The following is a 24,225-nucleotide window of genomic DNA, read 5'->3' as shown; positions in this document are numbered from 1 at the left end:
GTAGAGAAAGTTAATACAAAGCATTTACTAATATATTGTTATTGTCCATATTGCTTCCTTTGGTGGCTAGACTTATTCTTTCATCACATTATACATGTCTCGATTCTATGGTTTTGACCACCCTGCAATCCAGCATTGGTGGCTGTGCTTGCCCACTAAAGAAAAAAGCACTGGCTTCTCTGATGGCCGGGACCATAGGAATGCACATATTCTGGCGCTTTTTCCTATAGTGTGCAACCATGGCCACTAATCCTGGATTGAAGGGTGGTCGTAAGCATGGAAACTAGACATGTATAATGTGATGGAAAAATTAGCCTAGCCAGCAAAGTAAGCAATACAGATAAATATACAGATATAAATTTTGTTGTGTTCATTTTTCAGTATAAATAATATGATAACCTATTTCAGTACAATTAAGCCTCATTCACACGTGTTTTGGTCAGTGATTTCCATCAGTGATTGTGAGCCAAAACCAGAATTGGTTTTCGCTCACAACCACTGATGGAAATCCCTGACGTGTGAATGAGGCATAAAGCGATACCAAATACACACAGTTTTTTTTTTTTTTTTTTAAGTTTTACTACTTGCACTACTTTTTAAAAAGAAGAAAATGTTTTAGCATCGCCGTATTCCAAGACCTATTACTTTTTTCTTTTTCTTTCTACGGAGCTGTATGACGGCTTGATTTTTGTGTGACGCCTTGCCATTTTCATGCGTATCGTTTTGGGATATGTAACACTTTTTAATTAATAAATAAATAAAGTAATCAGCTTCTGCTATAACTCTGTGCTACTGACCTCATTTCTATGCCTCAGCAATTAGGTTCCTAGCTTGTCAAGTTCCTTTCAAATATGTGCTGTTTCCTCTTGTCTGCCCATGTACTGACCTGTGCCTGTTTACCGTTGTGACCCTCTTCTGCCCTCTGTTGATCCCAGACCTACATCACAGAATTACAGCGGCCTGCCGGCCTTTACTGATTACCGGTACATGTTTTGCCTGTTCTTTCAGTGCCTTGCACCAGTGTCTCTGACCCGCTTGGGTCAACTGTCATCCACACCGGAACTAGGAGGTACCGGTATGGTGGTTCCCTGCAGGGAAGTCAAGATCCCTGTATAGGGGTTGAAGGGTGAATGCAGGGGAGCTGCCAGGATAATGCCCTTAGGTTTAGCCCAAAGTCAAACAGGATGATTGACACAGTGGTTCTATACCCACTGCCATAACAGCCTGGAGATAGTGGTGCACCATTTACTTGATCAGCCCTTCATTCATCTGTGCATGTAAGGTTTCAGTGAACACATTTCAGTATGTTTTATTATTCACCTTTACGTGTGGCAGGTACTAATTTGTGTGTTTCAATTGCAAATGTAATGTAAGTCATTACATACAAGTTGAAACCCATTACCCATTATTTGCTGCTTACAATGCTTATGATTGATATCTATTTCTGGTTTATCTTTCTATAGATTTTGCTCAGCTTGTTTGTGGCAGTTATCTTGGACAATCTAGAGCTTGATGAAGACTTGAAGAAGCTCAAACAGGTAAGCTAATCAAATTATGTTTCTGCTGACACAAAACATTTCCTTTCATCAGATATAGACAAATCCAGTGATGTTGTCTTTAGTAACCTACTTTCTATCACTGAAGCCACAGATTTGCTTCATTTTCAGGGCAAATTCTTCATAGAATTTATTTTTTCTCACCATGATCTGTATAGTTAATCTCTTAATGATTAAAAAGGACTTTAAAGTAGTGACAATGGCGTTTTATTTCTTGCCTACAAATCAGTCATGCTTTAGCAGGATATGTAATCTATATCAGATTGGAGGAGGAGGGGGGGCATCGTCTGGAAGTCCCGCCAATTGGCTAGCTGAAGGAGTTGTGCCAATCCAGAAAAGGCACAGCTCTGTACATTGGTTACTGACCATTAGTGTTGATCACGAATATTAGAATTTCGAATTTTTATCGCGAATATAGGTACTTCGAAAATTTGCGAATATATATATATTTGAATTTTTTTTTTTTTATTCTTTTTTTTTTTTTTAAATCAGAACACATGATCCCTCCCTGCTTGTGGGCCAATAAGAAGGCTGCAATATACTTGACTTTAGGAGTAGTAGTGTTTGCGAATTTTGCTCTATATTAGTTTTTTCGAATATTCGGTATATTGCTATATATTCTTTTTTTAGAATATTACGAATATTCGAAAAAATGAAGTTATAGCAATATAGCGAATATTCTAAAAAAATTGAATATAGAGCAATTTAGCTAATATAGTGCTATAATCTTCTTTGTCTAATAGTTGTAAATTGAAAAATTCGCCCAAAAAATTAGAATCCGAAAATTCGAATTACGAAAATTCGCATATTACCCAATCATTACCTTGGCGATTTTTTGCGAGTAAAAAAAAACCGCAAATTTTCGACGAATATTCTACAAAATATTTTCAAAATATCGCGAATTCGAATATGACCCCTGCCGCTCATCACTACTGACCATGAATAGTATTGCAGCTCTCTCCCATTAAAGTGAGCTGCAGTACCATTCTGGATAGCTTATCAATATTAAGGTCCTGAAAACCTCTTTAAAAAAGACCTGTCACCTCTTCAAATATGTGTTTTAGTAACTATTTGCATTCCCCATGCAATAAAAATTCTTGAGAATATTTACTTATAATTGAATATTGTGTCATCCCTCTTTGATTCCTATTTAAATAATACATTGACAACTGAATGTTACCACATTAGGAGTTACGCTGGGTTCAGACCTGAGCGTATTTGATATGCGCGTTTAACGCGCGTTTTTATGCACGTTTTTTGCAATGGTAAACGCGCGTTTGACGCGCGTTTGTGTGATTGACTGCAATGTCCTATGGCAACAAACGCGCGTCAAAACGCCCCAAAGAAGCTCAAGAACTTGTTTGAGCGTAGGGCGTTTTTCAGCGCGTTCAAACGCGCTGTAAAACGCTCAAGTGAGAACCAGGGCCATAGGGAAGCATTGGTTTTCATGTGTTGAGCGTTTTACAGCGCGTTTGAACGCGCTGTAAAACGCTCAAGTGTGAACCCAGCCTTAGTCCCTGCACAGTTTGACACTGTCCAACCAGTGCTAAAAGCGATAGAGTGTGCAGAGGCACACCCCTTTAATAAGGGGAATCATCCTCCCAATTGGCAATTTATTAATAATTTTATAGAAGGCATAACAGAGGAACAACATATCATTTAGTTATAAGAAAAGATGCTCCAGAATTGTTATTTAATTTGGAGTACAATTAGCATTCACTAAAACAGACGCATCAGGAGTAGTGACTGATCCTATTTAACCAACTGCCTATGTTTTATGAACGTAATGCTGTGGTAGTCAAAATAATACCTATGGGTTTGAGGTGATTTGATATAACTGTAATGATAGATAAAGAAATGTTCTTACAAATAATGATAGTGTGTTAACCCCACATCTGTTTCACTATACCTAGAGTCTGGGAAGATTCTCATTCAACCTGGTCATTGTATATCAGTAGCAAGTCAGAACAACTAGACTTGTTGCATTTTCTCGTGAATATGTCTTGCTAGAAATTCCCCTAGCTTTCTGAATTAGAATGACTTGCACAGGGAATATCAGGCAAGCCATGCTTCAGTTAGCATAATCTGTTTATCATAATCAACATGTAGTCAATGACCTCATAAAGTGGATATGATCATTTGCATGACTGAAACTATTAGATATTATTAAACCACCTAAGAAGAGGTGGTTGAAAAGCATTGTAAGTGGAAGACAATAGATTCCTTTTCTGCCCTTTACCAGGCAGTGAATATCTCAACCAGCACAGGGAGTATCCAGAATGGGGCCTTTGTTAAAACTAAGAAAAGCAGAGAAATGAATATAAGGATTGGTAGTGAAGCAGGGCAGATGGAAGAACTTGGTTCTTCCTTATATAGCTGAGGTGTGTGAAAAGTCAGAATAACTTTAATAAACATTGCGTCCCTGTTTGCTATAAACTCAGCAACACACTGAGGCAACATCTTGTTCACCCAAAAGACCTAATGCCAAAACACAAGAGCAGCAATATTTTGCATGCAGTCCAGTGCAGTGAAGAGTGCCAAGACTTGTACACTGGAGAAACAAAACAGCAGCTATACCAGTGTATGGCCCAGCACAGAAGAGCCAATGCCTAAGGTCAGGACTCAGCTATGTTTGCATCTTATACATAGAGGCGGACTGGTTTGAAAGTGGTGTGAAAGAAGCTATTTATGTTAAATTGGAGAATATGAGCTTGAATAAAAATGGAGAAGTGGACGTTTATTGTCTACCTCTCCCAATGCTATTCTAATACTTCTCATAAAGGTCATTTAATTGTACCTAATAGCTTCAGTCATGCAAATGCAAACAACACTTTACCTCAGTGAGGTACTTGACCCCATGTTGATTATGATTAACAGATTATGCTGACTGAAGCATAATTCACCAGTATTTAATGTCAAAGATTCCTATACAAGTCATTCTAATTGACAAAGCTGAACAGATGGTCAATAAATATTCATTAGAATAATCCTGCAATACTAAGGAAAATATAAATCATACCTAGTTTTATTGAAGTATTTCTATTCTATATGGGGTAAAACCACCATTATGTGATCTCAAAGTGCAGTTCCTTATTCACTCAATATAATGTGGGAAGAAGAAATAACCATGTATCGGCTGTAAAATGTCGCCTGAAGGAACTAGCCTCCCACACCTATCTTATATACCCATAAGCATTGTAATTATATAGTGGAATAAATAGGAACCAATACCTCAGTATACTGATCAATTGTAAGATGGCATACCTGCGCTATGAAAATTGAGAACAATAGAGCTTTCATACCTTTATCCTAATTCTACACCTACAATCATAATGAAGATTACCTTGTATATAACTTCCTGTCACAGCACTAGTAAACTGAAAATGGATTATCTATCTATCTAGGACAGTGATGGCTAACCGCTGGCACTCCAGCTGTTTTGAAACTACAACTCCCAGCATACTCCAATCATTTCTATGGAGTTCTGTGAACAGCTAAGCAAGTGTGCATCTTGGGAGTTGTAGGTTTACCACAGCTGGAGAGCCGGAGGTTAGCCATCACAGATCTAGGACGTTTAAAAATCTGTGTTCACTGCCATAGGAGGACATATTTTGTATTTAAGTTTCAATGACCTAGTGCTGCTGAAATGAAAAGGAAAGTTGCTACAAATTAACATAGTAACATAGTACATAAGGCCGAAAAAAAGACATTTGTCCATCCAGTTCAGCCTGTCATCCTGCAAGTTGATCCAGAGGAAGGCAAAAAAAACCCTGTGAGGTAGAAGCCAATTTTCTTCACTTTAGGGGAATAAAAAATTCCTTCCCGACTCCAATCAGGCAATCAGAATAACTCCCTGGATCAACGACCCCTCTCTAGTAGCTATAGCCTGTAATATTATTACACTCCAGAAACACATCCAGGCCCCTCTTGAATTCCTTTATTGTACTCACCATCACCACCTCCTCAGGCAGAGAGTTCCATAGTCTCACTGCTCTTACCATAAAGAACCCTTTTCTATATTTGTGTACAAACCTTCTTTCCTCCAAACGCAGAGGATGTCCCCTCGTCACAGTCACAGTCCTGGGGATAAATAGATGATGGGATAGATCTCTGTACTGCCCCCTGATATATTTATACATAGTAATTAGATCTCCCCTTAGTCGTCTTTTTTCTAACGTGAATATCCCTAATTTTGATAATCTTTCAGGGTACTGTAGTTGCCCCATTCCAGTTATTACTTTAGTTGCCCTTTTCTGGACCCTCTCCAGCTCTGCTATGTCTGCCTTGTTCACAGGAGCCCAGAACTGTACACAGAACTCCATGTGTGGTCTGACCAGTGATTTGTAAAGTAGTAGGAATATGTTCTCATCACGGGCATCTATGCCCCTTTTGATGCAACCCATTATCTTATTGGCCTTGGCAGCAGCTGCCTGACACTGTTTTTTGAAGCTTAACATAGAAACATAGAAACATACTGTAGAATGTGTCGGCAGATAAGAACCATTTGGCCCATCTAGTCTGCCCAATATATCTGAATCCTATGAATAGTCCCTGGCCCTATCTTATATGAAGGATAGCCTTATGCCTATCCCATGCATGCTTAAACCCCTTCACTGTATTTGCAGCTACCACTTCTGCAGGAAGGCTATTCCATGCATCCACTACTCTCTCAGTAAAGTAATACTTCCTTATATTACTTTTAAACCTTTGCCCCTCTAATTTAAAACTGTGTCCTTTTGTGGTAGTTTTTCTTCTTTTAAATATGCTCTCCTCCTTTACCGAGTTGATTCCCTTTATGTATTTAAAAGTTTCTATCATATCCCCTCTGTCTCTTTTTTCTTCCAAGCTATACATGTTAAGGTCCTTTAACCTTTCCTGGTAAGTTTTATCCTGCAATCCATGTACTAGTTTAGTAGCTCTACTCTCTCTAGAGTATCTATATCCTTCTGGAGATATGGCCTCCAGTACTGCGCACAATACTCCAAGTGAGGTCTCACCAGTGTTCTGTACAGCGGCATAAGCACTTCACTCTTTCTACTGCTTATACCTCTCCCTATACATCCAAGCATTCTGCTGGCATTTCGTGCTGCTCTATTACATTGTCTTCCCACCTTTAAGTCTTCTGAAATAATTACTCCTAAATCCCTTTCCTCAGATACTGAGGTCAGGACTGTGTCAAATATTCTATATTCTGCCCTTGGGTTTTTACGCCCCAGGTGCATTATCTTGCACTTATCCACATTAAATTTCAGTTGCCAGAGTTCTGACCATTCTTCTAGTTTTCCTAAATCCTTTTCCATTTGGCGTTTCCCTCCAGGAACATCAACCCTGTTACATATCTTTGTGTCATCAGCAAAAAGACAAACCTTACCATCGAGGCCTTTTGCAATATCACTTATGAAGATATTAAACAAAATTGGTCCCAGTACAGATACCTGTGGAACCCCACTGGTAACATGACCTTGTTTTGAATGTTCTCCATTGACTACAACCCTCTGCTGTCTGTCACTCAGCCACTGCCTAATCCACTCAACAATATGGGAGTCCATGCTCAATGACTGCAGTTTATTGATAAGTCTTCTATGTGGGACAGTGTCAAAAGCCTTACTAAAATCTAGATATGCGATGTCTACTGCACCTCCACCGTCTATTATTTTAGTCACCCAGTCAAAAAAATCTATAAGATTTGTTTGACATGATCTCCCTGAAGTAAACCCATGTTGTTTTTCATCTTGCAATCCATGGGATTTTAGATGTTCCACAATCCTATCCTTTAATAGGGTTTCCATTAATTTGCCTACTATTGATGTCAGACTCACTGGTCTATAGTTGCTCGATTCCTCCCTACTACCTTTCCTGTGAATGGGCATGACATTTGCCAATTTCCAATCTTCCGGGACGACTCCTGTTACTAATGATTGGTTAAATAAATCTGTTAGCGGTTTTGCCAGCTCACCACTAAGCTCTTTTAATAATTTTGGGTGTATCTCATCAGGCCCCTGTGACTTATTTGTCTTCACCTTAGACAGCAAACTTAGAACATCTTCCTCTGTAAAGATACATGCATCAAATGATTTATTAGTCATCCTTTCTAGTGGAGGTCCTTCTCCTTTTTCTTTTGTAAAAACTGAACAGAAGTATTCATTAAGGCAGTCGGCTAGCCCTTTATTCTCTTCTACATACCTTCCGTCCTTTGTTTTTAATTTAGTTATTCCTTGTTTTAATTTCCTTTTTTCATTTATATATCTGAAGAATGTCTTATCCCCTTTTTTCATAGACTGAGCTCGTTTTTCTTCTGCCTGCGCTTTAGAAGTTCTTATAACTTGCTTGGCCTCTCTCTGCCTAATCTTGTAGATTTCCTTATCTTCATTGCTCTGTTTTTTTTTATAATTACAAAATGCTAGCTTTTTATTTTTAATGATTTGGGCCACTTCTGCTGAGTACCACAGTGGTCTCTTCCTTTTTTTGCTTTTACTGACAAGTCTAATGCAATTTTCTGTTGCCTTCAATAATGCACCTTTTAAGTAGTCCCATTTCTCCTGGACTCCATGTACTCCGTTCCAGTCTGATAAGGACTCATTTATGACTAATTTCATTTTTGAAAAGTCAGTTTTTCTAAAATCTAAAACTTTTGTTTTTGTGTGGTGGGACTCTTTCACAGTTCTTATATTAAACCACACTGACTGGTGATCACTAGATCCCAAGGTTTCGCCTACAATGACATCATATACCGAATCCCCATTTGTGAATACCAAATCCAAAATGGCCTCCCTCCGGGTTGGCTCCTCAACCACTTGTTGTAGAGATAACCCCAGTAGGGAATTTAGAATATCTGTACTCCTGGTAGAACTTGCTATTTTGGTTTTCCAGTTTATATCTGGAAGATTGAAATCTCCCATAATGATAACTTCTCCTTTCATTGTCATTTTAGCTATTTCTTCAACTAGTAGATCATCTAGTTCTTTAACTTGACCAGGTGGTCTATATATCACACCTACACGAGTTACTGCATGGTTAGCAAACTGCAACGTAACCCAAACTGACTCTATGTTGGCCTCACCAACTTGTATTAGGTTAGATTTAATGCTATCTTTCACATACAGGGCCACTCCTCCTCCTTTCTTGCCTTCTCTGTCTCTTCTGTATAAAGAGTACCCTGGTATGGTTATGTCCCAGTCATTTCTTTCATTAAACCATGTCTCCGTAACAGCCACTAAATCTACATTCTCAGATGCCATTATTGACCCAAGTTCATTGATTTTTTTACCTAAACTGCGAGCATTTGCAGACAGGACTCTGAGCTTATCATTTCTTAACCTCTGTGCTTCTGACCTGTTCTGGCATTGTTTCGGGGGGCAATTGGACTCTTTTATTTTCACTCTTTTGCCCCCCCTTCCTAGTTTAAATACTCTTTCGCAAATTCTTGGAGTTGTTCACTAAGTACATTTGTTCCTTTGAGAGAAAGATGCAAACCATCTTTTTTGTACAGTTCCTTTCTATTCCAAGTAGAGCTATCATGAGAAACAAAGCCAAATCCTTGCTCTTGACACCATTTACCAAGCCATATGTTGAACTCCTTTATGCGCCTCTGCCTATCATTCTGAACATTATGCACAGGCAGAACTTCAGAAAATGAAATGGTGGATGCAAAATCCTGTACGTCATTACCAAGTGTGATAAAAGATTTTTTCACCTCTGACACTTCATTGCAAGCCAGGTCATTTGTCCCTAGATGGACAAGAACATCCACGTCCCCTTCCTGCTTTGCTTAGTTTGCTGTTTATTAAAATTCCTAGATCCTTTTCCATGTCAGTGTTACCGAGTGTTTTACCATTTAGTATGTATGGGTGACTTGCATTATTCCTTCCCATGTGCATAACTTTACATTTGTCAGTGTTAAACCTCATCTGCCACTTATCTGCCCAAGCCTGCAATCTATCCAGATCCATCTGTAGTAGTATACTGTCCTCTTCATAAGAATTTTCTATAAAAATAAGAATTTTCTATAAAAATTGAGTATTAAAAAATGCCACTTTTTAGTGAACATGTCCCTTTAAAAGATTTGTCCCACAGTATAATTCAACATTATAATTTTTGTTAGCTTACACAACAGTTTTTCAATTAAAATATTTTTAATGCTCCTGTACTAAAAGTTGACTTGTTATAGCACACGTCCCCCATATTCTTTTGATTTTCTCTCAGAACATCCACTTAGGCCCCTTTCACACAGGCGAGTATTCCGCGCGGATGCGATACGTGAGTTAAACGCATTGCACCCGCACTGAATACCGACCCATTCATTTCTATGAGGCTGTTCACATGAGCAGTGATTTTCACGCATCACTTGTGCGTTGCGTGAAAATCGCAGCATGCTCTATATTCTGCGTTTTTCACGCAACGCAGGCCCCATAGAAGTAAATGGGGTTGCGTGAAAACCGCAAGCATCCGCAAGCAAGTGCGGATGCGGTGCGATTTTCACGCACGGTTGCTAGGAGATGATCGGGATGGAGACCTGATCATTATTATTTTCCCTTATAACATGGTTATAAGGGAAAATAATAGCATTCTGAATACAGAATGCATAGTAAAATAGCGCTGGAGGGGTTCAAAAAAATAAAAATAATTTAACTCACCTTAGTCCACTTGATCGCGCAGTACGGCATCTCCTTCTGCTGAACAGGACCTGTGGTGAGCATTCATTACAGGTAAAGGACCTGTGGTGACGTCACTCCGGTCATCACATGATCCATCACATGATCTTTTACCATGGTGATGGATCATGTGATGGATCATTGGATGACCGGAGTGACGTCACCACAGGTCCTTTACCTGTAATGAATGCTCACCACAGGTCCTGTTCAGCAAAGGAGACAGAAGGAGATGCCGTACTGCGTGATCAAGTGGACTAAGGTGAGTTCAATTATTATTTATTTATTTTTAACCCCTCCAGCACTATTTTACTATGCATTCTGTATTCAGAATGCTATTATTTTCCCTTATAACCATGTTATATGGGAAAATAATACAATCTACAGAACACCGATCCCAAGCCCGAACTTCTGTGAAGAAGTTTGGGTTTGGGTACCAAACATGCGCGATTTTTCTCACGCGAGTGCAAAATGCATTACAATGTTTTGCACTCGCGCGGAAAAATCGTGGGTGTTCCCGTAACGCACCCGCACATTTTCCCGCAACGCCCGTGTGAAAGAGGCCTTAGTGTGTCCATTGCTGGTGGTCACACATGCTTAGGAGCCTGGTCTCACCTTCTGGATAGTCTTGTACATGAGCAGAGGAGTGATTCCTGCTATTGATTCCTGCGAGCCATTAGGAATCAGCACACTGGAAGCAGCTTCTCAATTATTGTAATAGAAAATTATGTTTTGTGTGGTTTAACATACCAGGGGTGTTAAATAAGTTGTCTACCTCAGTATGTTATGTCAGTGTTATGCCTTATACACATGTCAGTGTTTTGGTCAGTGATAACCATCAGTGATTTTGAACCAAAACCTGGGGATTTGGAGCTTTGTTCTGTGATTAAATTCCTTACAAAGGAAGAAACAAAGTTTAAAGAAAGGATGATTGCTGTATATGGTGATGATGCACCTTCCTACTACCAAGTAAAGTTTTGGGCCAAGCAGTTTAAATGGGGTAGGGGATCAATTGAAGATGAGCCTTGTTCAGGATGACCTGTCAAAGCATCTTCAGAGGAAATTTGCTGTCAGGTGGAGGCCATGATTTAGGAAGATCATCTGGTCAAAGTCAGTGTTATAGCTCATAAGTTAGGCATTTCAGTTGACACAGTTCCCAGTATCATTCATGATATTTTGATGATGTCAAAGGTCAGTTCCTGGTGGGTGCCATGAATATTGAGCAACAAATTTGTCCCCAGCAATTTAGCCAAGAAAATGTAGACATGTTTGAAGAATATCCAGGAGACTTCTATTCTCGAATTATTACGGGTGGTCCACCACCATGATTCTGAGACCAAACAAGAGTCCATGCAATGGAAGCACAAAGGGTCACCAACTCCAAAGAAATTTTGTGTGCAGCAGTCAGATGGAAAGATCATGGCAGCAGTTTTTTTGGGATACAGAAGGCGTTTCATTACTAGAATTCAAGCCACACAAGTCAACAATTATTAGAGACACTTATGCTTCAACAATGAAGGCATTATGTGAGGCAATCAAAGAGAAATGCAGTGGGGAGTTGTCGGCAGGTGTGCTGCTGCTTCAAATGCACCAGTTCAGAAGTCTGGCAAATCACAAGCTGCTATCAGGGAACGTGGCTTCATGGAGCTTAACTATCCACCCTACAGTCCAGACCTGGCTCCCAGTAATTACTTTCTCTTTTGGAACCTGAAGAAATTTCTGTGTGGACAACAATTTCCTGATGATAATGCAGTTAAAGAGGCGGTAACAGGGTTCCTGCAGCAGAAAGAAGTCTCCTATTCTGAGGGCATCTGATCACTGGAGGCAAATGGGAATAAATGTGTTGAAGTCAAGGGGGATTACATTTAAAAGTAATAAGTTCAATTTTCTTGGAAAATTTTGTTTTCATTTTCAGGTAGATAACCTATTGAACACCCCTCGTAGAAATATAGGGGCAAATTTATTAAGGCCGGCATTTATTTAGACGCTGGTCTTAATAAGGCCCTGTGCTGGTGGTGAATCTTCTGAAGTCATGAAGAGGCGCCGGCCTCATCATAACTTTGGCGGATCCATCGCTGCTTCTAAATGTAAGCCAGCTTCCTAGTTGTTTATTTCCAGATGCCTATACAGGCGTTGAACCTATCTTGCCCCAGGTGAAAATTAATACTTCACTTTTATTGATACTTGAGATTAAAATCTAAATGTGAACGTGATATATTTATTTTTAATTTTAATTAACGAACCAAAATAACATAGAAGGTTAAAAATCGCCGCTTCTGGTTAATAAATGATCCCCATAACATTTCCTCATAGAAAACTTTTATAGGCCATCTCCTCTTACTAGAGGGATCGACTGATCACAGGGTGCTATGCAGAGCCGTACAGGAAATAAAGGATAACATACCTGCAGGACAGCAAATGATATGTTGGCTAAAGAATAAAACACACTGATTATCATTCTGTGTTTTGAGACCCAAAGTATGGAATAACACACAAAGAGGTTTTCTAACATTAACCTCTTGCCATCACACTAACGCTCACACTAACTAAGGCGTCAGTGCGGCGGCACTCTCAGGTCTCAATGACGCCTATTGGCGTCATCTCGTGAGACCCGAGATTTTGCGTGCTGCTCGGAAGTTATACTACAGCCTGCCAGCGCTGATCATTCGCTGGCAGGCTGTAGATGTTAAAAAAATCGCATCAGAAAGATATATTAGACGTTGTTTTGTTAACAGCGTCTGATATACCTGCTACCGTGGTCCCTTTTGCTTGAATCAACCACCAGAGGACACAGGCAGCTCTGTAAGTAGCACCAAGCACCACACTACACCCCCCCCATCACTTATTAACCCCTTATTAACCCCTGATCATCCCATATAGACTTCCTGATCACCCCCCTGTCATTGATCACCCCCACGTAAGGCTCCATTCAGATGTCCGTATGTGTTTTGCGGATCCGCGGATCCACGGATCCACAAAACACGGACACCGGCAATGTGCTTTCCGCATTTTGCGGATTCGCACATTACCAGAACTATATAGAAAATGCCTTTTCTTGTCCGCAATTGCGGACAAAAATTGGACATGTTCTATATTTTTGCAGAACGGAAGTGCGGACCCGGAAGTGCAGATCCGCAATTCCGGATCCGAGCGGGACAAAGTCTGTCCCCATAGAAATGAATGGGTCCGCAATTCCGTTCCGCAAAATGCGGAACAGAATTGCGGGCGTGTGAATGGGGCCTAAGGGTCCCTTATCACCGCCAGTTAGTTAGCTACTTGTTAGGTAGTTAGCGCCCACCGCACCGCAGTCACTGATTAGTCGCTGATTAGCGTCATCGCTGTCGCTAATCAGCACTAGTACTACATAGTATCTGTAAGTGATCAAGACTGATCGCAATCAGATCTATATCAGTACATTAGGGTCACCTTAGGCTCTACAAAAAACGCAGTGTTCGCCCGATCAGGCCTGATCTTGTGTGCACACTTGCGTTCAGTCCGCCCCACCGCAGTGACAGAATAAAAAAAATTCTGATCACTGCAAAAACATCATAAAATCGCTGCGGCGCTATAAAGATCACTTTTGAGGGGCATGGCGAGTTCATAGTAGATTTTTTTTTTGCCACAAGTTAGCGGAAATTGTTTTTTTTTTTTTTTTTTCTTACAAAGTCTCATATTCCACTAACTTGTGACAAAAAATAAAATCTTACATGAACTCACCATACCCCTCACGGAATCCAAATGCGAAAAAATGCCCTGTGAAATCCTAAAGGTACTCATTTGAATTTGGGCCCCTTTGCGCATCTTGGCTGCAAAAAAGTGTCACACATGTGGTATCGCCGTACTCAGAAGAAGTAGGGCAATGTGTTTTGGAGTGTATTTTCACATATATCCATGCTGGGTGAGACAAATATCTCTGTAAATTGACAACTTTGTATAAAAAAAATGGAAAAAGTTGTCATTTACAAAGATATTTCTCACACACAGTATGGGTATATGTAAAAATACACCCCAAAACACATTGCGGCGATACCACGTGTGACACTTTTTTGCAGCCTAGGTGTGTAAAGGGGCCGAAAGTCCAACGAGTACCTTTAGGCTTTACAGGGTTGCTCACAATTTAGCCCCGCCCAAAATGCCGGAACAGTAAACACACCCCACAAATAACCCCATTTCGGAAAGTAGACACCCCAAGGTATTCACTGAGGGGCATAGTGAGTCCGTGGGAGATTTTTTATTTTTTTGCCAGAAGTTAGCAGAAATGGAAACTTTATTATTATTTTTTTTTCCTCAGAAAGTGTAATTTTCGCTAACTTGTGAATTTATTTTTAATCATACATGAACTCACCATGCCCCTCCGCGAATACTTTTGGTGTCTTCTTTCTAAAATGGGGTCATTTGGGGGGTATTTATACTATCCTGGCATTCTAGCACCTCAAGAAACATGACAGGTGCTCAGAAAGTCAGAGATACATCAAAATGCGGAAATTCACATTTTTGTACCATAGTTTGTAAACGCTATAACTTTTGCGCAAACCAATAAATATACACTTATTGGATTATTTTTTTTATCAAAGACATGTAGCACAATAAATTCTGACACAAACTTGTATAGAAATGTAATTATATTTGAACAATTTTACCAGAAAAAGTTAAAAATATACTTTTTTTGAGAAAATTGTGGTCTATTTTGATTAATATCAGAAAAACGAAAAATCTCAGCAGCAATCTAATACCACCAAAAGAAAGCTGTATTTGTGAGAAGAAAAGGAGGTAAAATTCATTTGGGTGCCAAGTTGCATGACCGAGCAATAAACCGTTAAAGTTGTGAAGTACCGATTTGTAAAAAAGGGCCTGGTCACTATGGGGGTATAAACCTGTGGTCCTTAAGTGGTTAAAGCAACATACTAAGAGAAACCTAAAATGCAGTAAGATGTCCACCTGAATGTTTTTTCTACCTATTTCTTCCATACGACATAAGCGATAGTGGTAAAACATCTAAAAGCAGGGAAATGTCCATGAGATATCTTTCCATTTGCCCAAATCAACAAAAAGTTCAAGAATTCTATATCTTTGAAACACAAATGTGAAATTGGATACTTTATTCTTAGTTAAATATGTTCTTTTAGAAAGTATAATTCGTTTTCTGCTACAATAAACTTTAGTTCTTAAGTGTATAACATTCAGTGTGTTCATTAGATGTCAGGAATTGCTGGGAACAAAAGGTATTATTTTTGCTTATAAACCATGTTATAATTACATTTTATAATCTTTCACTGAAATAAAATGTTTTATAGAGAACTGAAGTCTGCACTGGAGGTGGGCAAAGAGAGGGTGCTAGCCGTAAAGCTGGTAACTTTAAAGGGATTGTCCTAGATTTTAACAGTGATAGGCTATACTTAGGATAGGATATCAATGTCTGATCTATGGCGCTAAAACTACACATAGTGTAGTGGACAGAGATAATTACTGCAGCACTGCTTTCATTGAACAGAATGGGAGCTGTATAACTCTGTATAGGGAGACTTCCTCTGAAACCATTGTCTCAATTATGCAAGAAGACTCTTCTCCAACTGCTAACAGTCTTGCATGGAGGCACACCAAACATTACTTCTTCTCCCATTGGCAGGAATAGGCATCCCCTTTTAGAATCCTGTAACTCTCCCCATGTAAGCAATGCAGCAGTCCAATACAGTCTCATATAACTACTGGGCCCTAATAACTTGGTTCTTCCAGCGGGCATGACTCCTGGAGCTTCCTTTTCACATTGCCATTATGACTTGTGCAAGGGGCCCACAACACTTGTTCCCTGGAAAGCCAAACAGAAACTGCACAGCATAGGATATAAACTGTTATATTACTATATAATAAAACAAAAGCGAAACTAGCTCCTCCTATATCCTGGCGCAAGTGCAGACCGGAAAACCGGATCCGGCGACGCAGCAATTTCCTGAACACTTGGTACCGGATCCGGCATTAATACATCTCTATGGAAATTAATGCCGGATCCAGCAAGTGCGGTATTGTTCCGGAATTTTGGCCAGAAAAAATACTGCAACAAGGGACGGAACGGAAGACATCCTGATGCATACTGAACAGATTGCTTTCTATTCAGAATGCATTAGGGCAAAACGAATGCTTTTTTTCCCGTTATTGAGACCCTTTACCGGATTTCAATACCGGAAAAGAATAACACTAGTGTGAAAGTACCCTAAGCTTAACACAGAATACAGGGAAATGTGAGAGTGTATTTTCTCTTTCTAAAGATACATTGAAAGTGAAAAAAAGTCATGAAAGTTTTGCGGCGAACTTTGCGCGTTCGCAATTCGCCGAACATGCGAACATATGACTATGTCTGCCGGTGCCATATTCTTTTGCATTGCGCCGAACTTTGACCCATGACACACACATCAGGTGGGACAGGACAGTCAATTGAGACGTTTCAGCACATGGACACACCCCCACCCTATAACAGAACCCGATCTGGCAGCCATTTTACATTCTGTGTTTTGCCAGTGTAGGGAGAGGTTGCTTTGTGGAGCAGGGACAGACTGTTAGGGACACCAAACGCTAGCTAATAGTGCCACAAAAGTCATTTTAAGGACTGGTATAGGTGTGCTATCGATAGGTGTGATATACTGAGGGGTGTGACATACTTATAATATACTTTCTAACATAAAAAGAATATTATAGTGCATTTGTATTGTGCAGCAGTTGTGTGCGGTTCTGCTGCGATACCGCAGCTATATAGAGGGACAAACGCTATTGGAATAACTAATTGCAACTGGTGTGATATACCTGTTGCCCCCCCCAAAAAAAAAAAAATGATTGAAGGGTGTGATATACCTATAATATACTTTCTAACATAGAAAGTATATAGTGCATTTGTATTGTGCAGCAGTTGTGTGCGGTTCAGCTGCAATACCACAGGTATATAGAAGGACAAACGCTATTGGAGTAGCTATTTGCTACGGGTATGATATACCTGTTGACCCAAAAAAAAAACGGATTGACGGGTGCAATATACCTGCTTCCACAAAATACTGATTAAGGGGTTTGATATACCTGCTTCCACAAAATACTGATTGCGGGGTGCGATATACCTGCTTCCACAAAATACTGATTAAGGGGTTTGATATACCTGAATCACTGCGAAAGTTGCGCCACAATGATATGCAACTGACAACACTAGCTAATCCCTCAAGCTGATGTTAATAACTGAGACTTTAGCCCATGTATTCCTGTCAGGAACACATCGGAGCCCTTTTGCACCACTGTCAAGGTATCTCAGCGTGGCATGGGTTACTACCACTAGTCTACCTATGGTGTGTGAACACAGTCTGTAAGTTGTATCTTAGCACCTCTCAGACAGTGTTCACACAGAATAGGTTGTATAGTAGTAGGACCTCATGCCAAGAGATACCTTGACCTTAAGGTGTTCTATATACCTGCTTCCACAAAATACTGATTGAGGGGTGCAATATACCTGCTTCCACAAAATACTGATTAAGGGGTTTGATATACCTGATTCCACAAAATACTGATTGAGGGGTTTGATATACCTGCTTCTACAAAATACTATTTAAGGGGTTTGATATACCTTGTCAGTGGGGTAATAATTCAATTAAGAATTATTAATTATGGTCATAAAAATTATTAATCATAAAAAAAAATTAATTTATACAATTTGTCATAAATTCTTAAAATCATGACCTGGTGAATTGTAGACAACCTAATTGATACAATTCACATCTGAGTCCGACTATTTCCTCAGATAAATAAGTTCTTTTTGACGTGAGATGATGTTAATGATAAAATGTAGTTCTAATACACAGGTATTATAAAAATATGCAGATTTATTGGTTACAAGATTATAAACATATATAAGTAAATAAACACAATGATACATGCAAATCAATATATATTCAGCGTTAATATAAAGCATTACAAGCTTAACAATACATGTGAGTGGAAACAACTTGTCACATTATACACAAGCTATTATTAGGTTAGGATATCAAAATATGAACATAAGTTATATACATTACTTCTGTTCAGAGAAAACCTCATGATATCAAGATGGGCATGTCTAATCCTAGACATCATTATAGAATGCTAAATACATTCCACCCCCCTCTAACCAGCTACACATCACATGACTTCAAGATGGGCAAATCCATCCAAGGATACAACTTAGAAGAGATAACTGTATCCTTCCGCCCCATCCTGGACTATTTTCACATATATAACTTTGGTAAGACTATTAAGACAAATAACAGGGATCTAGGATCTTAAACGGAAAGGATTTGAAATAAATATTTCCTCTGGGAATCCATCACTTAGCTTGGCGAAGAATGTTCTATCAATATATATATATATATATAAAAGCAATTATTTAATGCTTTGCTAGATTATGAGTCTAGATTCTTCTGCAGGTAGAATGAAGCCTCACAATATCCTAAGACTACATCTCAATATGGAGATGATCAATTAATTAAATTATTTATTTATTCGCCAATCTAGATGGTATAATTTCACCCACACTATCAAATTAGTCTTAATAAAATGAAATATCATTTTCTGTGTCTCTTACCAAGTCCTAGTAGGAATCTCACTTCTGCTCCTATGAAAGCTGGGTGGTCCATCATAGCGCATCTCATCATGGCTTTCATCTTGATAGACTCCTCTAGAGACCCAACTCCTCTCTCCTTTTCCTTCTCTTCTCTTCCTACCTTCTGTGTATGGCTTATGATCCCAAACTTATCAGTTAGACACACCTTCCTAGTTTGGAAATTTCCAATCATTGTCGGATGGGTGTGACCATTAATAAAATGTGACATCATAACCCTATCCAGAATGCACTTTTGCTACTGTTGTAATGTCACCTACTGATAGCTAGGTGGCACTGCTGTATAAGCTATCTGCATCATAGTATAAAGGGTTAACTTATGTAGGTCTGAATATACATTTTGACCTTAGAAGCTTTAATTCAAAGCTATAGGGATTAATTCTGACACTTGTAACAATTAGAGACAGACCTCTAGGCGTCTCTCTGACAGTTTCTCACACTGCTAATTTATGGATCGTAAATAGCCTTGTTTTCTCACAGAGATATCAGTACCTCCTCTGTCATACCAAAGATGTGATTAATTGTTACAAAACACACATCTTCACAGATACTCTTCTTGAGACAGATATTCCCCTAATGAGAAATATATATATAATATACTGGATACATGTTGTCTTCGTAACATATAACAATATAATATAAACATATATATATATGTCCTACTGATTGTATTATGCTAAGGACTAACTAATGCTCAATAAATGAATACATACATATTATATATTTTGCTTCATTAATAAATGCCTAATTGTATAGGTAATGATCACCAGCTGCATAGAGCTTATCTCTTTATCTACCGTCGTAAATTTAAAAGTAAACAAGGAGGCCTTTTCTCAGACTGGTACATTCATGGGAAGAATAACACTAAAGCTTTGTGTGACCTTAATTTGGCCTACTCAAGACATACAAAATTGTAACTATAGTCGAGCATGGCTCTTAAAGGCAATGAACATCCATTTTGACAATAATGAATTGGATATCAATGCATTTACCTATGAAAAGGCACAACAACCTGCTTCCACAAAATACAGATTGAGGGGTGCGATATACCTACTTACACCAAATATTGATTGAGGGGTTCTATATACCTGCTTCCACAAAATACTGATTGAGGGGTGCAATATACCTACTAAAAGTCTTTAAAATAAACCAAAAATAAAAAAGTTCACTACTGCGTTTCTCAATGTCAAATCGGCTTCGCTGACCTCCGTGCGATGCAGGTAAAATCACAATGAATCAGTCTTTATACAAAAGGTGGTTGCACTGCCAGGTATACGTCTCAGTTCATAAGTTCAAGAGAAGCGCTCTCTCTCAGAATAGGAAGAAATAAATAACAATTCACGGAAATCAATAGGTGATAAAGTAAAGCGTCCCTAATAAATATGGATCACGGAAGGTGTGGGATACCCTAAAATGTAACTTTTATTGGTATATCAATAAAATAGGGGGAAGAACGTGACCTAAAAAAATCCCTAATAATTATAGGCAGGTGGGGTGGCACTAACCAAGTGCTCAAACAAACAGTGACATGTGAACCCACCATGTGTATAGTGTCGCCACCTCCACTCTGTAGCCAAAGGGATATGAAAATGTGTCCCAATATCAAACCACCTCCTTGAACCTGGAAGGCTATCCAGGTACAACTATGGAGAGGTATGATAGGAATCACATACAAGCTAATCACCAACAGCTGATGCTATAGTGGTAGCATGAGAGCCAGGAGACAAGAGTGTATTTGTGTGAAGAGAGCGCTGGGACATTGTAGTGTCTATCACACAAATACACTCTTGTCTCCTGGCTCTCATGCTATACTGATTGACGGGTGCGATATACCTGCTTCCGCAAAATACTGGTTAAAGGGTTTGATATACCTGGTTCCATAAAATGCAAATTGAAGGGTGCGATATACCTGCCTTCACCAAATATTGATTAAGGGGTTCTATATACCTGCTTCCACAAACTACTGATTAAGGGGATTGATATACCTGCTTCCACTAAATATTGATTGAGGCCTGCGATACACCTGCTTCCACAAAATACTGATTAAGGGGTTTGATATACCTGCTTCCACCAAATATTGATTGAGGCCTGCGATACAACTGCTTCCACAAAATACTGATTAAGGGGTTTGATATACCTGCTTCCACAAAATACTGATTAAGAATTTTATCCAGTGACCGCCTATTGTACTTCCAGCCACATAATCACATGTTTTTTTTCTGTCAAGTGAATGCCTAATGTTTGGGGCCTGTACTCCAGTGGCCTACAGTAAATTTTTTATCCAGTGACTGCCTAATTTTGCCTCCAGCCACATAATCACAAGTTATTTTCTGTCAGGTGAATGCCTAATTTTTGGGGCCTCTACTCCAGTGGCCTACAGTAAAAGTTTTATCCAGTGACTGCCTAATGTACCTCCAGCCACATAATCACAAGTTCTTTTCTGTCAGGTGAATACCTAATGTTTGGGCCCCGTTCTCCCGTGGCCTAAAATAACATTTTCTAGGCTCCAGCAGGGCACATTTTTGAGAGTTTCCCTTTAAGATGCATAAAAATGGCCCCTGATTAAAATACATATTTTTTGTGGGAATTTTTGCCATTGATCCCCCTTTGGTATGTCACTGTCCATGTTGTGAGACTTCTAGTAAGTATTTGGTGGCTGCAAATGTGACCTGAAGTTTTTTCAGGTTCGTCTGCCATTAAAGTGAATGAGGCCCACCGCAAACGCACGGTTCGCGAACATTTGATAGCAAATGAGCGTTCACGAAACGTCCCGGCCGATGTTCGTTTATCACTGAAAATCATATAATTTAGTAGATGAAATATTCTGATTACAGAGAAGTAAAGCTGCAAGGAATCTAGATTCCCAGGTCCTACATTGTTAGCCAATTATCAGACACATGGGCCCTGATTTAAAGTTTTGTCATGTGGGTCAGAAAGTGGGTGTGGTTAGTTATTTTCATGATTTATCATTGAGTCGCAAAAAAAAGGCACTCTGACTCCACGAAGAGGTTGGAGTAGGAAAACTGGAGTAGCTTCTCTAGACATCTAAGGATAACACAAATTTATCAAGTAACTTTGATAAATGTGGCCTAAAGTACTCCAACGCAGACTGAAGCAAAACTGATATCCCCTCTTGATAAATTCCCCCCATGGTGTTTTATGCCTTTGTTTGCAGCTCTGTTGGAATTAGGATTGCCCACTGCCATGGAACAATTCTGCTTATAAAGGAAATTGTAGGGAGATAATTTTTATGTAATTCCATATTAGTGGAAATTCTCATTCTGATATGTGGGGACTGGCACACACATCACATTAACATGCTGCACTTTTTGACAAGTGGAAAACATAGCGCCATTGTATTTGTAACTGACAAACACCATGGAAGCTCCCAGAACAACAGAAGTCAGGATACCTTAATGTTAACTACTTATAAAATCAAAAAGCTTTTCTCATCTGCTTGGGAGCTATCTATGATTAAAAGCATCATTTTAAGTAAGCTTAACAGTTTTTAGTATTCATTTAGCTGTGGTATTAATTGCAAATTGCCATATGTTGGAAGCACAACTAACAGCTGAGAAGCCGTTTTTCTGGTTTGTTTCATACACATTTCCAGTAAGTAAACTTCATTTAAATTGTAGTTCTGTATGAGAAACATATGGTACCTATTATACTGCATTGGTGGAATCTATTGGTGGTCCACAGTTTCAATAGCTTCTAAACACTATGTAAAACATATTAATATAGTAATTTTAGTTTAAAGCATTCTGCCAAGCGTATTCCAGTCTCAGTAATTGACGAATTATTTCCTTTTTCTTTGTAACACAATGCAGAGAAAATTAGTAGACTGGCAAAGAAAGAAACCTAAAATGAAGTACTTAAAGTGAAGCACCACCTTTGGAGCCATTCTTATACAGTTTATTAGGGAATTTCTCCAGAATGGCAGAAATGCTTACATTTGCAATTAGAGATGAGTGAATCAATTCTAAAATTTGACCTGAATTTTCATTCTACCAAATAGTGTTGAGCGAATCGAAGTATCCAAAGTGGACTTCGATCTGAATTTAGGGGGGAAAAATTGTCGCAAAGCCGAATTTCCTCTTGCTTTGTGGTAACGAATCAATTTTCCCTGAAATGGCAATTAAAAAAAAATTATACTCACCTCATCCATTTGAGCGCGAAGAGGCCACTGCGGCCAACTAGATTGAAGGTCCTGTGCGAAATCTTGTGCGCTGTGACGTATGACGTCAACCACACCGCCAGCATCATCGCATCATCACGCAGTCCTCATTTGACTTTTGTACATACTAGCACAGACTAATAAAAATGTGTTAGAATTCTGGCTCAAACATGTTGTGTGCCACATTTATTAAAGGGGTTATCATATGATTAATGTAAAAAATGAAATTTAGACATAATAAAGTACATGAAAATCTTTTTCTGACAAAGCTAGAATCATCCATGAATGTCACATGGATCCAGAGATCTCCCATTTATTGCTCTACTAGATTTATAACAAAGTGACAGCTCAAGGGGAATGTCCTTTTTGCTGTAGCTCAGGGGTCTTTTCTACTGGAGTTCTCTCCCTATGACAGCCCAGGAGGCAGTTGAAGGCTAAAACTGAGCATGTGCGGCCATTTCAGTGAGTAGGACAAAGAAATAAGAAAAGGAACAAAGAGCAGGTGGTACTGTACAGATACATTTTATTGAATAACTCAATAACTATACAAAATTTTTAATTACATGCAACTACATAAATATTCAGATCCAGGTGCTGGTATGAAAACTGTAGAATATTTCTTGTCCTAGAATGTGAGCAGAACTGATTGCCTCCGCTTACAGAGCTGCCTGGGGGGGGGGGGGGGGGGGGGGGGGCTGGGGTGAGGGGTGGGCCTCACTATATACGATGCATATACTACACATTGGTGAGCATTCCTGTCAGACTACTCAACCATGAAGGCATATCACTGGCAGAAATGCATCATTATAGGATTACCATCTATTGTAGAGCAGTGTAGTAACTTTGGGCTAGTCCTGAGGGGGTTATCCTGGTGATCGCCTGGTTTTCACCATTTAACCCTTATACACCCAGCAGCTACCTGTTGGAATAGTCCTGGTGTGGTTGGCTGCTGACTCACGGGGATCAGAGACATCAGTGCAAAGCACGGAGAGATCAGACTATACACATAGTCAGAAAACTGTCAGAGGTCAGGGCTGGCAAAGTTTGTTCAATCCAGGCCAGGCAGAACAGAATCAGTATTGTAAACAGGTAAGGTGGCAAAGAAACAGGCAGTGGTCTGTGCAGTGGCAGACAAATGGATTTTAGTTCTTAGACTTTAGCAAGCTAGAGAGACCAAGCAGGATCTACAGAGATCAATTACTCAGGCAAGGAAATGAG

The 24,225-nt window shown here is 39.3% G+C and overlaps 1 protein-coding gene across 1 annotated transcript in view; it reads left to right on the top strand.

Moving 5' to 3' along the window:
- The window catches only part of NALCN (sodium leak channel, non-selective), a 1,068,865-nt gene that overhangs the window by 715,726 nt on the left and 328,914 nt on the right, over positions 1 to 24,225 (top strand). Inside the window, exon 15 of the mRNA XM_040425261.1 lies at positions 1,464 to 1,538. Coding sequence (XP_040281195.1) covers positions 1,464 to 1,538 — 75 coding nt within the window. The remainder of the gene's footprint in view (positions 1 to 1,463; positions 1,539 to 24,225) is intronic.

This window comes from Bufo bufo, chromosome 3 (assembly GCF_905171765.1).
Source record: "Bufo bufo chromosome 3, aBufBuf1.1, whole genome shotgun sequence".
NCBI lineage: Eukaryota > Metazoa > Chordata > Amphibia > Anura > Bufonidae > Bufo > Bufo bufo.
Note: the sequence above shows the minus strand (reverse complement) of the source record. Positions and strands in the feature narration are given on the sequence as shown.